The sequence below is a fragment of the Myxine glutinosa genome, chromosome 1 (assembly GCF_964187855.1).
Source record: "Myxine glutinosa chromosome 1, kmMyxGlut1.1, whole genome shotgun sequence".
Taxonomy (NCBI): domain Eukaryota; kingdom Metazoa; phylum Chordata; class Myxini; order Myxiniformes; family Myxinidae; genus Myxine; species Myxine glutinosa.
The window spans coordinates 390,163,736-390,181,848 of NC_136261.1; the positions used below are offsets into that span (position 1 = coordinate 390,163,736).

The following is an 18,113-nucleotide window of genomic DNA, read 5'->3' on the forward strand; positions in this document are numbered from 1 at the left end:
CAAAATCAAGACTCTCTGCTCACCTTCACTCTTTCATTCCTCTTTTCTCCCGCCTATGGAACAAACTCCCACACTCCCTTCAATCCCTCTCCTCCCTCCAGGTATTTAAAGCAGCTGTTCACCACCATCTCATCTCCCCCATCCACTTCCAGTCAGTCAAACTTCAAAAATCATCAATTTCCAACTGAAAAATCAGCAATTTTCATCTGATTGACTTGAAAATTGAACAGCATTTGCATCATGCCTCACTGAATTTGGAAACCAACTATTTTTAAGGTCAATAGGTCAAAGGTCAACTTAAGGTCAAACTTCCAATATTATTTTTCATCTGAAAAATAGTCACTTTTCATCATATTGACCCGAGCTTTGATCAAGATTGTCAATTTTAAACTTGATGCAATGGGCAATTTTCTGGATCAATGGAAACCTTTTTTCGGGAGACGGGGGGGGGGGGGGGGAGGCGGATTTTGGAAGTATCGTGTTCAGTCTGACGTCTTCTTCTTTAAGTCTTTGGTCTGATTTGGCCAGGGTTTGAACCACCGACCCCCCTGACTCAGAGTGGACGCTCTAACTAATACACCACCAAGGCAAGTAAACCCTTACAAGTAATTTCATCGTAGGAGGAGGCCATTAAGCAATTAGGTCTTTTACGTAGAGTAGGTGAGCTATTGCTGGCAACCTCACACATTCCAGAATCCTACCCTGACTATTGCTGGGAAGGCAACGGCAAACAACCTAGTGTAATCCTTGCTCTGGGGCTGTTTTGGTAGCGCCAAACTGCCATCGGGCAGAGCACTGCAGAGGGTTAGGGTTATGGGCAAACCCTTTTCTGGTGAAATTGCCAAAATCAAGACTCTCTGCTCACCTTCAATCTTTCATTCCTCTTTTCTCCCACTTCCGGAACAAACTCCCTCACTCTCTTCAATCCCACTCCTCCCTCCAGGTCTTTAAAACAGCTGTTCACCACCATCTCTTGTCTTCCCCCATCCAAAACCTTTTCTACCCCCGTTAATACACCCCAGATCCACTTTTTTGAAATAACAACTTCTTTCCCAGAAGTCCTTGCAGTGTCTATGTGTTTTATACTTCCCCCCCCCCCTCCCCCCATTCCCACGCTCGTCCCCCCAAGCCCTCCCCCTCCCACAGATCTCCCGATGTCCCTGCTCTCAAATGTTGTGTTTGTGTGCTTCCCCCTCTCTCCCTATCTTGTCTACCGCTCCCCTTATTATATGTTTTACGTGTCCGTTTTTAAATATTTTTTTGTGATTAATGATCGCTCTTTCACGATCTTGTATACAAAAAAAACAAAAAACAGGATAGCTTGTAGGTAGCACACTGACCTTGAGCTGTGTAGTCGGGGTTTGATTCCCAACCCTATTTATACAACCTGTCGCCTCTGTGTTTTGCAGGCAGGGCCTGAAATCAATGAGTGTGCCATTCATCAGACAGGACATTAAATCGAGTGTCCAGTCCGTGAAGATTTATTCCTTGGTGTACATTAAAGATCTCTCCCCTTATCGAGAAAAGCAGGATATTGTGTGCCCACACCCTGGCATACTCCTAAATTTATGCATTAATGTGCCCCCCCCCCCCCAAACAGTACCCACAGGAGTCTTTCAGAAAGAGTACCTGATACAATCATTGCCATTATACACTTCATCCATATGGAACCTACCCTCGGGCACACCTCAAAATTGGGAGATTAATGAACTGCATCCTCATGTCTTCCTCCGACATATTGTGCCAATCGGTAACAAGTGATTTGCAGCGTTTGTGCCTTTAAGTAACTTTGGAGATCGAATTTGTTGCGATGATTTTTTTTTGCAGTCTGTAGTTTTACATTTTATTCGAGTTACGTAATCCCGTTTTTGAATTTTGTGTTTGGGGGCTTTGTTTATGCAGACACACCTGCATTATTTAAGAATTTCTGGTCACCATGGTTACAATGATGTCATTTTAATTGTTCCTTACACGTTCTTTATTGAGCCTGTCTTAGCTGAGGTGACGAGCGGTAGCATGTGAATTTAGCACAAAGTAAAGTATTTATATTGTAGGATTGAATGGCGTTGCGCTCGATTAATCCGCACAGTTATATAAAGGACGCTTGTCAAACATCGATAGCAAAATTACAATTGGAGATTTGGAGGTCCTTGTGATTTTCAGGACATGCATCATCTAACTGTAGCGATAGGGGTCAGCAAACATCTCAATATGAAATGGATGCCTTTTGACTTTTCCATGTACGGGTAAGTGAATTTATGACTACACACGTATCAATGCCCCCTGACTGTGCGGGGACCGTTTTGGGGTTTTTTTTCTTGCAGTCGTGACCCTGTGTTGCTGTGTGTATCTCTTGGGCAGGCTGGCCTCCGCACGCTGCATGACATCGGTCCCGAGATTAAACGTGCCATCTCCGGAGACCTTCAAGCAGAAGAGGACCTGGAGAAATCGATCGAGGGCGATGATGACGTCTTTAAGGTACAATCTACAAAAAAAAAATTAATAATAATAATTCCACTTTTTAAGGCCTTTTCCCATTTTCCCTCGGGTAGGGTAGGCCTTGCGGCCCCATGACAATCATCATGGCTCCCTGTTTGAGGCAATGTTTTTATGGCCAGATGCCCTTCCTGACGCCAACCCTTTAGTCGCCTCTTACGACACGCAGGGATACGGTGTACCTATTCTAAACCGGGGCACACATCGGCACTTTAAGGTACGATCTGAAGGATTTTACCTGCGATGGTCCGATCTGATTGGTGGTGCAGTTACCCACAGACAGCATCTGCTAATCTGGTATGAATTTTGAAGTCTGAGGATGCTTAATCAGAAACGTTTTTGAAGAGAAACCAATTTTCTTGTTTAATACAAGTAATGATCAGTATAAGTCGTATCACTTTACATCTCATTGTTTTAACCGTCGTGGGCAAATAGGGGACATTATTATCAGTTTAAGTCGTCGATCATTTAGTTTTGCGTTGTTCACAAAGAATATATTTTCTAAATATGGAGAAAATCCCTCTTCAGCCCCACCGCAGCACCTCAAGTGTGAGACAAACCGTTTAAAAAAAAATAGCTTTCTTGTTTCTTTATTTATTTACCATTGAGCCTCAGTGTGTCTGTTGAGCCTGGTGTTGGCTTAGCAGTTACGGTGCCGGCTTGGGATCCTAGGATCCTGGGTTCAAATCCTGGTCGATCGCTGAATTAACACCAGGGGGGGTTGACGCAGGCTGTCATCCTTCCGAGATCGGCAAATTCAGTACCAGTTCACTGGTAATTCCCTGTGTGTCGCAAGAGGCAACCAACAGAGTTGGCATCCGGCCATAAAACATTGCTTCAAAAAGGGGACCACGGTGCCCGAAAAAGGCCAACCCCTGCTCTGGGGGAAAAATGGCCTCTAAAGGTGATTCTTCCTCAGTGTGTCTGCCTAAGCTATAACTTTCACCATTGCAAATTTTGTCATCAAATCTACAACAAACCTTTATTATGAGAGCTAGTGTGGAAAGGCTCGCTATGCTCGCCTCACCACACGTCGTCACTACAGAGGCACAGGCTTGTTTAAACTGAGGATAATGAGCTGACTGAACTCGAGTTGCTGTGTTGTCATGATTTATGCAATACAACCTTTTTTATTTCAATACAATCTTTGTTACAATAATTGTAACAAATTACAAAAATAAATAAATTAAAATAACAAAAATTATTTTTGTTACATTTTTTCAAATACAATACAATCAAAATACAAACTTTTTTGTACAAATGTATTTGTAATATTGCTGATATTATTTATTTGTAATTTACTTGTCATCTAAAAAGGTCCGAGTGGTCTAAAGCTCAAAATGGTCAAGGGTCCAAGCTGATCTAGTGGGTCTTCAGGGTCTTCGTGGTCTTTATTGATCTTTAATGCTATTTGGGCTTGCGGGCCCCGTGACAATCGTCAGCACACAAAGGTTGGCCGGACACAAAGGTGTTTTTTGGGCCTTTGGGTCTTTAGGTCTTTTGGGTCCTCTGTGTCTTTAGAGTATTTGGGATATTTTGGGTCTTTTATTCAGGGTCTTTGGGACTTTTTGAGTCATCAGGGTGTGTTGGATTTTTGGGGTCTTTGGGAGCCCATTGGTTCTTCTGGGTCTTGTGAGACTTTGTAGGTATTTTGTGTCTTCAGGGTATTTTGGGTCCTCTGGATCTGTAAGGGTCTTTTAGGTCCTCTGGGTCTTTAAGGGTCTTTTGGGTCTTTGGGTTTTTTGGGGTCTTCAGGTTATTATGGGTCCTCTGGGTCTTTTACGTGTCTTCGGGGTCTTTAAGGGTATTTTGGGTCATTATAGGTCTTGGTGTTGCGGTCTGACTTTTATTTTCTCTCTGATGCTGCTTCTTCCTCTTCCCCTCCACCCCCAAGTTAGACCAAGTGGTTCAGCCCATGGGTATAAAGCCTATGATTGGCTGTGGGGCCTGGGAGAGAACCAGGAAGTTGATGCAGAGGAGGAGAGCATGGCCATTTTGAGGAGGGCTCATTAATGAGTGCCTTTTGCTTGTTGTAGAGTTTCAAGCTGCGGTATCTCTATCTGAAGGTGGTGGTTGATCGAACTTGCTTTCGTATCTCTACCTTGCGGACTATATTAGGGCCTGCATTGTGGCCTACGGTTGGGCCTGCATTGGGGCCTACGGTTGGGCCTGCATTGGGGCCTACAGTTGGGCCTGTATTGGGGCGTACTGTGGGGCCTGCCTTGGGGCCTATGGTTGGGCCTGCATTGGGGCCGACGGTTGGGCCTGCATTGGGGCCTATGGTTGGGCCTGCATTTGGGCCGATGGTTGGGCCTGCATTGGGGCCTACCGTGGGTCCTGCCTTTGGGCCTATGGTTGGGCCTGAATTGGGGCCTACTGGGGGGGGGGGGGGGGTCCTACACCACTCCTTTCCTATGTGCATTGAATGCTATATTTGCTCGAACTCTTGCTGCAGCACCTCCAGTTTGGATTCCTGATCTTGCCTTGAGCTTGATACTGGAGGATATGGTGCCGCCCACCTACTCATCATCTGGGTCACTTCTCTTCTGACATCTTCCGGCCCATCAGACTGTAGGTCCTCCACTGGGACTGGCCGGATTCTAAGTGGTTCCATCAGGTTGCCCCAGCCCTTTACACGAGCAGCACCCTCCAGCTTCCGGTTTGTCTCCTCCTTCGCCCTTGTGCTGGCGTCATCGGCTTTTTCCTTTTCTTCTTCCTTCTTTGTTGAACACCACTCCTTTTCTACGCCATCTCCAGGTGCTGCATGACGTCATTGCCGGGCACCGAAGGGGGCCCTGCAATGACGCATGCTGAAAGGGAGTCCTCAGCAGTGGCGTACCTAAGGTATGGCAGGTATGGCACGTGCCCTGGGCGCCACTTGAAGGGGGTGCCACTGAGCAGTTTCTACTAAAGTCAGACAAGCCATCCTCGGATAGTGAAAACAGAATTTTCTTCAGATGTATGATCTGTCTTTGATTATCATGGGTGAGAAGCACTCGGATGGCTAGATTGTTAAACCACTTATATAAATTATTCAGTAAAAATACAGTGCTGGGAGCAACATGACCACATACCTCACAGCACCAATGCTCAGTGCCAACTGGCAGTAAGACCATTCTCCTGCGCAAACTCTCCCAGGTTACTCCCTCCTCCGGTATGATAGACCTGAGCCTCGTCCTGGAGGTGGGGTCGCTATCTTTATAAAAAAACTCTCTTCCTCACTCGCCCTGCACTGCCCTCTCTCCACCTCACCCCCAGGAATACCTTTGGCTACGGCTTCCCCTTCGCTCCCACCTTTTGTTCATATGTGTGTTGTACGTCCACCAAACAGTGATGACTCCATCTAAATCTCGCTGTCTGAGAATATGGACCAACTTCGATCTACCCATCCCAACTCTCTCTTCCTCATATGTGGTGATTTCAACTGTCACCATGCCAGTTGGCTGGGTGTGGGTACCTCTCTCACCATCCATGGCTCTTCAGCAAAGGACTTCTGTGACTCACTGGGACTGACACAATCTGTCAATTTCCCGACCCGGATTTCAGTCAACGGAGCATCTTCTCTTCTGGACTTGGTTATGACTAACTTCCCTGAAAATGTCTGCTACTCTTCTTCTGCTCCAATCGGCTCTTCTGATCATGTGCTTGTTAAAGTAGACATCTCTCTGACCGTTCTCAGAGAGCCTCCTCAGCGTCGACGAGTCTGGCATTTCACTCAGGCCAACTGGCACAGTCTTCAAGCAGCCATAAATCATCTGGACTGGTCTCCCATCTCTACCGCCTCTGACATCAACTCATCCTGGGAATTCTTCCAAAGTAAATTGCTCTCTCTCATGCACAGATTTATCCCATCTCGTCTTCAGTTGTCATACCCTTCCTCCCGTCCATGGTACACGGAATCTTGTGGTGAGGATATTGCCCAGAAACAACTTGCTTTCGTCTCCTGGAAAGCAAATCCAACGGAAGGAAATCTCATTTCCTTTCACAAAGCCCGAAACAAGTGTGAGTCCACCCTCAGGAGAGCCAGGAAACAATATCTCTCCATTCTCAGGACCGAACTCTCTTATCTGTCTCCCTCTTCCAAATCCTGGTGGCATTTGGTCAAATCCGTTTCTGGTGTTTGTTCCCCCTCCATCCCCTCCCTCACCTCAAATGGCCACACGGCTGACTCCGCACGTGAAAAACCTGAATGCCTCAACTCTGTGTTTGCCTCTAAATATTGTGTCCCAAACCCATCCCTCTCGGTACCCACTGTACCCAGTCGTACCCAGCTGCTCCTGGACTCTGTGTCCTTTCCTCCTGACAAGGTGGAAAAGTTTCTGTCAACCCTCGACTCGGATTCTGCAACTGGACCTGACGGCATCAGCCCATGGGTCCTAAAATCCTGTTCTTCCACTCTTTCACTCCCTCTCTCTGTTCTCTTCACCCTCTCTTATGCTCAAGGTCATCTTCCATCTGCTTGGAAATCTGCCAACATCACCGCTTTGCACAAAAAAGGTGCAAAAACAGATCCCAGCAACTACAGACCAATCAGCCTTCTCCCAAATATCAGCAAAGTCATGAAATCCACCATTGCTTCAGATATGAAATCTTTCCTCTTCTCCAATGGCTTGATCTCTGATCATCAATTTGGTTTCAGACCTGGTCACTCTACTCTGGACATGCTGCTTCTGCTTTCTCAACAATGGATGGAGGTCCTCAATGCCAAACAGGAAATTAGAGCAGTCTCCCATGACATATCACGTGCCTTCGATACGGTCTGGCACCCCGCTCTGCTCACCAAACTCTCCTCTTTTGGTATCCATGGAAATCTCCACGCATGGCTGGCGGACTTCCTCTCTAGTCATAGTCAACGTGTGGCCCTGAATGGGTTTCTCTCATCTCCTCTTCCTGTTCAGGCTGGAGTTCCCCAAGGCAGTGTTCTGGGCCCTGTGCTTTTCCTGGTCTTCATCAATGATCTCTCTGACTCTCTTGAAAATCCTCTCTATCTCTTTGCTGATGACTCTACTCTCTTTCGCTCCATTCTTCATCCCTCAGATCGGCAGTCTGCAGCCTCCTCACTCTCTGCAGGCCTGGACAAAATCACAGACTGGGCAAACAAGTGGAACATGTCTTTCAATCCTGACAAATCTCACACTCTTACGATGTCTCTCCGAAAAGACCGACTGGACAACCCTCCCATCCACTTTCTGAATAATCCTCTCCAAGAAGTTCTGTCACTCAAGCTTTTGGGTCTCACTATCTGCCACAATCTTTCCTCGGAAAACCACATTTCAAATCTGGCCTCCAAAGCCAGTCGCCGACTGGGCATCCTCCGTCGTGCGAAGTCCTTCCTTGGCACACCTGAGCTCCTCACCACATACAAGGCTTTCATCCGCAGCTCAATGGAATACTGCCCTCCCCTCTGGGCTGGTGCTCCTGCCTCACACCTAGCTCGTCTTCACGCTGATGAAACCAAAGCATTCAGAATCATTGGAATCTCCCGTGATGAAGCTAACTCGAAGGGCCTCTCACTCACTCACCGCAGGCAGGTTGGTGGTCTTTCCGTCTTCTACCGACTTCTCTCTGGCCTTGCCCCCCCAGCTCTCTCTGGGCTCTGTCCCGCAAATATTCCTACAGGTCGCACAAGATCTGCCTGCAACCCTCTTATGGTTAAACTGCCAAAATCAAGACTCTCTGCTCACCTTCACTCCTTCATTCCTCTTTTCTCCCGCCTCTGGAACAAACTCCCTCACTCTCTTCAATCCCACTCCACCCTCCAGGTCTTTAAAACAGCTGTTCACCACCATCTCTTATCTTCCCCCATCCAAAACCTTGATCTTTTCTACCCCCGCTAATTTCACCCCAATTCCACTTTTTTGAAATACCAACTTCTGTCCTGGAAATCCTTGGTGTCCTTGTGTTTTATACTTCTCCCTCCCTGCCCCCCTTCCCACGCCTCCTCCCCCCAAGCCCTCTCCCTTCCACACATCTCCCTGCTCTCAAATGTTGTGTTTGTGTGCTTCCCCTTCTCTCCCCATCTTGTCTTCCTCTCCCTCTTTTTATATATTTTGTTTGTCTGGTTGATTTGTTTGTGAAGTAAATGTTAGCTCTTTCACGAGCCTCGATTCAGTATACAAAAAAAAACAAAAAAAACTGGGGAGGTAGTCTAGAATTTTGTGCAAAATCTGTGTAATTTAATGTTCTTATTAAAAGTGCCATTTCCTTATTTCAGAGCATTGTGTAAGAAGACCATGAAGCGTTTCTTCATGAAGAAGAAGGAAAGTGGAGCTGGAGCATGGAAGAGACGAAAGTTGGAGACGGAGGAAGCGAAGAAGTCGAGCAAGTTCTTCATGCCCTTCTTTGAAAAGCCCGGAACAAGTTGTTCGACACGTTCCATGGAGTCGCCTGCACCTGCCACAAGTTTGTTAGAATCCGAAGGTGGATCAAGTACAAATGTGTCACAAGCCGAGGAGGAAGTCAAGTCAGATAAATCCGAGTATGACGAGATTAAAAGTGAGGCTGCCAGAGAGAACGTGGACATGACAGGAGGGGAAGACGATGGTGGTGGTGATGGTGTTGAGTTTATTGACGAGATTTTACCTGACGAGATTGAACCTGACGACACTGAACCTAGTGAACCGGATGGTGTCGAAGAGCCTCGAACTGTCATAACAGAAGTGATTGAACAGCATGACATTGGACTTCTGAAGTTCGACATGGATACTGGAAAAGCAATTCTGCCTGACGCGTTGAGAACAGAAATAATAAAGCTGGGTTCGAAGTATTTCCAGAACAATGAGGGGCCTTTCCTACCAACAAATAACCGCTCAATGAACAAAACTTGGTTCAAGAGGAAATTGGGAAATGGTTCGTGGTGAGGAAGTGACTCGCTCATGGCTGGTCTATTCCCCTTCTAAAAAGTCTGCATTTTGTATCTGTTGTCTTCTCTATTCCTGTTCCCGGTCAGACCATCAATCCTCATTGGAGCAGGAAAGTGCATTCAACCAGTGGAAAGCACCTGAAAGGATTAGTGTTCATGAAAATGCTAAGAATCATCGGGAGTGCTGCACACAGTGGAAAGAAATGGAAAGAAATTTAGCTGAAAACAGAGGAGTTATTGACGTGGAACTTCAGTCACAGATTGAGAAGGAAAAGCAGAAGTGGCGTGATATCTTGACGAGAATCCTTCACTGCATAAAATTCCTTGCGGCTCAGAACCTGGCTTTGCGAGGACACAGGGAGTCACTTCAGCTGGACATGACTCCAATGTGGGAAATTTCCTTGGCTTACTGAAACTACTGGCCATCTTTGACCCTGTCATGAAAGAACACCTCACTCATGTGGAAAGTCATCCTGTATCCACGTCTTATCTTTCACCGGGTGTCCAGAATGAATTCATCCACATGATGGCATCCACTGTTCGCCAGAGTTTACTGAGAAGCATTCGTAAAGCCAAGTACTATGGTCTCATGTTCGACTCGACTCCTGATCAGGCACACCGTGAGCAGATGTCAGAAGTAGTGAGGTACGTGGAAGTTGATTTTGAGAGGAAAACAGTCCGTGTTAGAGAGTCCTTCCTTGGTTTTATCCAGATAAGCCAGAAGGATGCTGAGAGCTTGGTTGAAGACATCTTGAAACAGCTAGAGAAGGACGAAATGGAGCTACAAGATTGTCGGTCACAGTGCTATGACAACGCTGCTGTGATGGCTGGACACAGAAGTGGTGTTCATCAAAGCATAAGTGAGAAAAACAACCTGGCAGTGTTTGTGAATTGCGACAATCACTCACTCAAGATGGTGGGTGTGCATGCAGCCAAGCAGGATACAATGATGGTCACGTTTTTTCGAACCTTCGAAGCTCTCTACGTGTTCTTCTCTGTTTAACACAGCACTGGGGAAAACTCAAAAACGCCGTGCCTGTGGTTGTTAAGTCGGAGTCCGAAACCAGGTGGAGTGCAAGGACAAAAGCAGTGAAGCCCGTCAACAAGTACCTTGAGGAGATACTTCAAGTTCTCCAGGACATGATAGACAATGAAAACGACGCCAGTGAAACAAGAAGTGACGCAAGGCAGCTGTATAACCGCATGTTGAGTTACGATTTTCCGACTTTGCTAGGATTTTGGAACTAAGTACTCATTCGCATTGACCGTATTCAAAAGAGGCTGCAGGATCCTAGCATGAACTTCCACGATGCTGCCCTGGATTTGAAAGCCCTCCGAGATCATTTTGATGATGAAAGAGAAGTGTTGGTCAGTGAGTCATTTGAAGAAGGACTCGGTCTCTGTCAAGAATGGAATATTGAAGTTGAACGATGTCAGAGACGAAAGAAACGAATGGCTGATGAGAACTCGAGAGACGCTGGGTTAACAGCCAAGGAGGAAATGGAAAGAGTCATGAAGGGAACACTCGACCATCTTCACAGAGAAATGGATGAAAGGTTCACTCGTTTGCACGACACTGACGCCAAGTTTGGGTTCCTTCTCGATGTCGAGGGACTGTGTTACGGCGCCGACGGTAACGACCTAAAGAAGAAGTGCGAAAATTTGGGCGAACTGTACAGCTCTGATGTTGATGGTCAGCAGCTATATGAAGAAAGTTTGGATTGCGGAATGTTGCTATCAAGTCGGGCGAACATGAAAATATCAAGACCTGAAGAGCTTCTCGAATTAATTGTTCAGTATGGAGATGAAAGCGTCTTCCCCAATCTTCGCGTTGCTATTCATATAATGTGAACCATCACAGTTTCCATCGCCAGCTGTGAGAGATCATTCAGCAAGTTAAAACTAATACTTTCGTATTTGAGAGCCTCCATTGGTCAAGGCAGACTCTGTGATCTTGCTCTGCTGAGTGTAGAAAGAGAAGAAACTGAAAAAACTGACTTTGAGCACATCATAGACCAATTTGCATCAGTGAAAGCAAGGAAGGTGCAGTTGTAATTTTCATGTAGTGCCATAATTTGTTAATTAAAAGATTAACGAGCTTGACTTGTATTTTTGAGCTGATTTTATGGTAAAGTTATCTACAAGATGGGTGTCAGATGTTTGGACAGGGGCGCAATTTCAGTGCTTGCCATAGGCGCTATTTTCCGTAGATACGCCCCTGGTCCTCAGTTTTCACTCCGGTTTCTTTCTTGTTTGTTTCATTGTTTGTTTGTCTGGGCGATATCTCAGCCATCCTTTGAGCTAGGAAGCTGAAATTTGGGCACAATAGTGAGCACGTGCTTTATCAAAAACAGTATTTTTTGTTTTTTGATTAATCAATTAATTGATTAGTTACTTAATTATTATCGATTAATTAAGTACTTATTTATTTCCTTTCTCTGGGTGTTATCTCAGGCACCTTTTGAGTTAGGAAGCTGATATTTGGTCAGGACAATGACCAAGTGATTTGGTTGTAAAGAAACAGTTTTTTTACTGTTTCTTTTTTACCCTCGCCAGAGGGTAAAACAGTTTTGAGAACAGTTTTTTGTTTTGTTTCAGTTTTTGAAAAACAGTTTTTTACCCTCGCCAGAGCAGAGGGTATTGCATTTGAGTCCGTTTGTTTGTCTGTTTGTCTGTCTGTCTGTATGTTTGTCCGCACAGAATAAATATGATTTTCTCTGCAAACCGTTGGTCCGATTGACAGGAAATTTTCACCAAAGGTGCAACTCCACCTGTATAATTTTTTCATGATAACTATGATGTCATAGGTCACATGGTTTGGCCGCCATCTTGGAAAACCCGAAAAAATTTGCACCTCTTTATCTCCAAAAGCGCTGAATAGAAAAAATTGAGACATGGCTCATTGCAAAGAACTCTCAATGGGGAATAAAATATGTTAACGATGATGTCATAGGTCCCTTCATTATGACGTCATAATACCACAAGTAAAAAACTTCATCCATTCAAGAGGAAATTTCTTGAGCGCCATGTCGGCATAAACTGGTGGAGAAAAAAAAACGAATGATGACGCCATCGCTCACGTGGTTCGGCCGCCATCTTGGAAAAACCGAAAAACGTTGCACCTCTATATCTCCAAAAGGGCTGAATAGAAAAAATTGAGACATAGCTCATTGTAAAGAACTCTCCATGGGGAATTAAATATGTTAATGATGATGTCATAGTTGCCTCCAGTATGACGTCATAATTCGACAAGCATAAAACTTCATCCGATCAAGATTAAATTTCTTGAGCATAATCTAGGAATAAATTAGTTTAGAAAAAAAAATGACGTCATCGGTCACGTGGTTCGGCCGCCATATTTGCTTTAACACAAAAGCCTTAAAACACTGAAAATACATCCTGGTGAGGTCTTGCAATCTCTGATTGCTCTTTTTCTTGTTGATTTATTGATTATTCAATTAATTGATTAATTATTTAATTATTTGATTAATGCCTTCATTGATTCGTGTTTAAAGTTAGATTCGGATGAAACAGTGGTGGTTTATGTATTATATTAACTAATTGATTAATTATTTCATTATTTTATGATTATTATTTCTTTATTTTCTTTACTAATCATTTATTTATTTCCTTTCTCTTCTGGCCATTATCTCAGGCACCTTTTGAGCTAGGAAGCTGATATTTGGACATGCCAATGACCAAGTGATTTGGCTGTAAAGGATATTTTTGATTTATTGATCAATCAATTAATCGATTAATTATTTAATTTGTTCGATTAATGACTTATTTATTTAATTTTCAAAAAGTTACAGCTTCTAATGAAGCACTGGTGGCTTAGGTATGCTACTAGCCAATTGATTAAGAAAATATTTCATGATCATTATTTATTTAGTTGAATTATGCAATTAATCAATCAAATATTGTACACCTCTCCCTCCAAATACAGTCTCTATGAGCGGCACGGCGGTATCGCCGGGTGCCGAAGGTGCCCTGGCAATGCCGCGCTGGAGGATACTTATTTATTTGGCGTGTCTTTCACTGAGGAGAGGCTTCCGTCTGGCCACTCTGCTATAAATCCCAGATCGGCGGAGTGTGGCAGTGATGGTTGTCCTTCTGGAAGTTCCTCCCATCTCCACACAGGATCTCTGGTGCTCAGCCGGAGTGACCATCGGGTTCTTCATCACCTCTATTACCAAGGCCCTTCTCCCCCGATTGCTCAGTTTGGCCGGGCCAAACTACCCGGCCCGCTCTAGGAAGAGTCCTGGTTGTTCCAAACTTCTACCATTTAAGTATTATGGAGGCCACTGTGCTCTTGGGAACCTTCAATGCAGCAGAATTTTTTTTGTAGCTTTCCCCAAATCGGTACCTCGACACAATCCTGTCTCTAAGCTCTGCAGGCAGTTCCTTCGACCTCATGGCTTGGTTTTTGCTCTGATATGCATTGTCAGCTGTGAGACCTTATATAGACAGGTGTGTGCCTTTCCAAATCATGTCCAATCTATTGAATTTACCACAGGTGGACTCCAATCAAGGTGTAGAAGCATCTCAAAGATGATCAAGAGAAATGGGAGGCACCTGAGCTAAATATAAAGTGTCATAGCAAAGGGTCTGAATATTTATGTCAATGTGATATTTCATTTTTTTCTTTTTAATAAATTTGCAAAACTTTCTAAAATCCTGTTTTCTCTTTGTCATTATGGGGTATTGAGTGTAGATTGAGGAGGGAAAAAATGAATTTAAACACTTTCAGCATAAGGCTGCAACAAAACAAAATGTGAAAAAGTGAAGGGGTCTGAATACTTTCTGAATGCACTGTATCATATATATATGTATGTATGTATGTATGTATATATATATATATATATATATATATATATATATATATATATATATTTGAATTATATATATATATATATATATATATATATATATATATTATATATATATATATATATATATATATTTATATATATATATATATATATATATATATATATATATATATATATATATATTATATATATATATATATATATATATATATATAATATATATATATATATATATATATATATATATATATATATTATATATATATATATATATATTATATATATATATATATATATATATATATATATATATATATATATATATATATATATATATATATATATACATACAGACTTGGCATTTAATATGGAATATTTTTTTTGTGGGGGTGAACTTACATTTCAAGATGTCTTAGAACCAAAAGTTCATTGGAATTATGTTGAAATTATTCTAGATTTTGTTAATGTGACCTTTAAAAGAAACAAAAACCACATTTGACATTTCGAAACAAATAAATTGATCCTTGAAAGTGATGGAAACTGATATCGAACTCAATTCATGGACGGTACTGTGTTAAACTTCTGTACGTTTTCCAGAAGTATCTCTTTATTTTGCACATTAGCCAAATTTTTTTTTAACAAAAACAAAAGTTAAATTACGACTGGGATTACGGACAGTAAAATTACAGTTCAGTACTTCGTGTAACCCCCATGAGCATTCAGGAGAGCATGTACACGTTGAGGCATGCTGTTCGTGAGATTTGCCAAGGTTTGGACAGGAATCGCTTGCCATGCAGTGACAATAGCCTGCTGCAATTCACGCACAGAGGTCGGCTGCTGGTCCAAGTGGTCGATTTGACGCCTAATTATGCCCACAAGTTCTCCATCCGATTCATATCCGGGGACATGGCAGGCCACTCCATATGCTCTACACCACGGTCAGCAAGAAAGTGTTGGATCACGCGAGCATGATGAGGCCGTGCATTGTCATCTTGGAAGACAAAGTTTCCTCGAAAGGCTGCACGAGCAAATGGAAGCAATGTTTCTTCCAGAATGACCCTGTACTTGAACTGGTTCAGGTTTCCATTCAGAACAACCAGGTCAGTTTTGCCCCCTGCATGAAAAGCAGCCCAAACGGTCACCACACCACCTCCAGCTTGGACTCTTGGCACTATACAATCTTCGTTGTGGGCTTCATGCACTTGTCTGCGCACTCGGACACGGCCAACTTGACGATAGACCAGAAATCTAGACTCGTCACTGAAGGTCAAGTGATTCCAGTTTCCTGGCTGCCATTGACAGTGCTCTCTGGCCCACTGCAATCGGCGCTGGCTGTGTTGTCTGTTCAGGCGTGGCTTTCTCAAGGGACGCCTGGCACGATAGCCTGTTTGAACCAGTAGTTGGTTGACTTGCCTTCTGGATACAGGCACATTTGTCAGTTGCTGTCACTCTGCCCTAAGCCGATTAGCTGACTTGGTACGGGCATTTCAAACTAAGCGGTGCAGCTGACGATCATCTCTCCTTGTGGTTCTGCGTGGACGTCCTGGCCTCGGTATTGGAGTAGGGACACCCCTCTGTGCATTTCGTTTCAGGATCTTTGACACCTGACCTTGAGTGATGCCATACTGCCGAGCAATAGCACGCTGTTTCATGCCAGAATTTCGTAAATCCACCACTCCATGACAAACAGTATTGTCAAGTTGACGGACCATCTCCAGAGGAAGCGGCAATAACTTTTGTAGACGTGCAGCAGTTGTTTCCACTAATACAGAACGCAACAACCCTTATATACCCGATTGTGAAGCCAATCGTCAAATGTACCTGTCCTTACATTTTGTCCCGCCACCTGTGATATAATCCTGTTATTGACTTCTTGCTGCGAAAGACAATCAGTGACATGGTTCTTTCAACAAAGACATCACCGAAGCGTTAAAGAAACTCACCAGATTGATATACTGAGTTCAGAAAGTAAACCCAAGTCAAGAAAAAATATATATTCCATAATAAATGCCAAGTCTGTATATATATATATATATTTGAAGAAGAAGACGTTTTGGCCACAAATATACATACACACATAACCATATACGTTTCCTCCATTATAACAAGATTTAGAGAACACAAATGAATAAAATGTACAATTTGTTTTTTCAACTGCCAGTTTTTGTCAAGTTTACGCTTAGGGTACTTCGAATAAAATTGGTAACTGAACTCACCCCTGGGGGTTGGGAGGTGTAAGAGCAGTACACGAAGAATGGGAAATGGAGTTCTTGATGTAAAGTGCGACTCTGCTGCCAGGAATGTGTTCAGGTTGATCAAACCGGAGGAGACAATCCCCAGGGAAAGCCAGTAAGGAGTCAGGCATGTCATGTGGAAGGAAGGATTCTGTTAAAAAGATGATGTCCGGTTTATCGGCAGCAGCTTAGATTGAGAGATCCCTCAGCTTGTAGAGGAGATCTCGGATGTTTGAGGTCCATTTATTTGGGGACAAACTGCTGGTAGAGCATAGGAATTTAGAAAAGAGGAAGGAGAGTGAGGCTCCTCAGATTCAATTCTCACTTTGACATTGGCTCTGCTGTAAAGGCTCCACGAACGATCATCCTGTTCACAGTAAACACTGACAATACATCCTGGCGAGGGTTTGCAATCTCTGAATGTTCTTTTTCTTGTTGATTTATTGATTAATCAATTAATTGATTAATTATTTAGTGTCTCTAAAGACACTTATTTCGAGGCCTTTAGGGACCTGAGCAAGGCTACAAAAAGAGAGATTACTACCAGGCACCAGATATATTTATTTATGCGGTCAAGATGCATTTTTAATTCAAATTAGCAGAAATCTGTTTTGATGTCTGCTAGATTGTCGACATTGAGACATTTTGGTGGGCTAAGTGTCATGGCTGCCGCATGGATTAGAGCGTAATATCATGTACATAGTCCATGCATTAATTGCCTTAAAGACCTATGGAGGGCGATTGCCTTTAGACATTTGTTTAGAAAACAGAGGCAGAATTCATGGCAGCACTGTTTGCGCAGCACCCTCTAAAGGGCAATGGAGGCCGAAGGGCTGATCGACATCGGGCATAACACACATCGCTCGTGATGGAACGAAAAGCATTTGCATTTCCACTTGGTTTGTCTGTTTGGAGAAGCTTGTGCATTCCAAGATATACTTTGCCCTTATGCCGATTGGCAGCTTTACCCCCGAGTTTGTTTGTCCTTCATTCACCCCTCTCGTTCTTCCCCCACCCACCCTTCGGCCCACTTCTTGCTATCCGTAGAGATCACCGGGTTTTGGGAACAGCGCCGGTTTCTTTGCCACAGAGGCCCTGGGCAACAGGCCTGGCCAGGAGTTGCAGCCGGTAACGAGCCAGCGTCCTCTACTCATGTCGCAGAGGCCAGGTGCGGTGCTTCCTAACATTGCTTTCGCACCTGGATGGAGGTTTTCATTTCACAACAGCAACATCTAGTCTGTGTGATACCTACAATGTTTGTGTTTTGGCTTTCGTGGGCAAAATTGTTCCTTGAACCACAAAATGTGTTCTAGTTTGTTGATTGGCGGTTGCCATTTCTAATTATTTTTGGCCTATTTTCTAAATATTTTTTGGACTGCGAGGAGATGCTCACTGTGATAAAATGGTCCAAGGCCAGAATTATGCCACACTCTATCCAGACCAAATAATTAGTGTGTGTGTGTGTGTGTGTGTGTGTGTGTGTGTGTGTGTGTGTGTGTGTGTGTGTGTGTGTGTGTGTGTGTGTGTGTGTACAGATTAAACCCCCTAACTTGACTGGGAAGCAAGGCACAGATTGAGTCTCACCCCAGCAATTGCTGCACAACCTGTTAGCAACAAGTGTCGCCTGCCACGCTGACACATTGCCTCTGCCCTGCTCATCAATGGTCGCATTTGATGTATATTAGCGGC

At 43.8% G+C, this 18,113-nt stretch overlaps 1 protein-coding gene across 2 annotated transcripts in view; it reads left to right on the forward strand.

Annotated features, from left to right (window-relative positions):
* Positions 1–18,113, forward strand: part of LOC137416337 (voltage-dependent L-type calcium channel subunit alpha-1D-like) — a 476,095-nt gene that overhangs the window by 342,451 nt on the left and 115,531 nt on the right. For both annotated transcript variants that reach the window (XM_068101884.2, XM_068101890.2), the window contains exons 38-39: positions 2,362–2,478; positions 17,472–17,592. In XM_068101884.2, the coding sequence (XP_067957985.2) occupies positions 2,362–2,478; positions 17,472–17,592 (238 nt within the window). The remainder of the gene's footprint in view (positions 1–2,361; positions 2,479–17,471; positions 17,593–18,113) is intronic.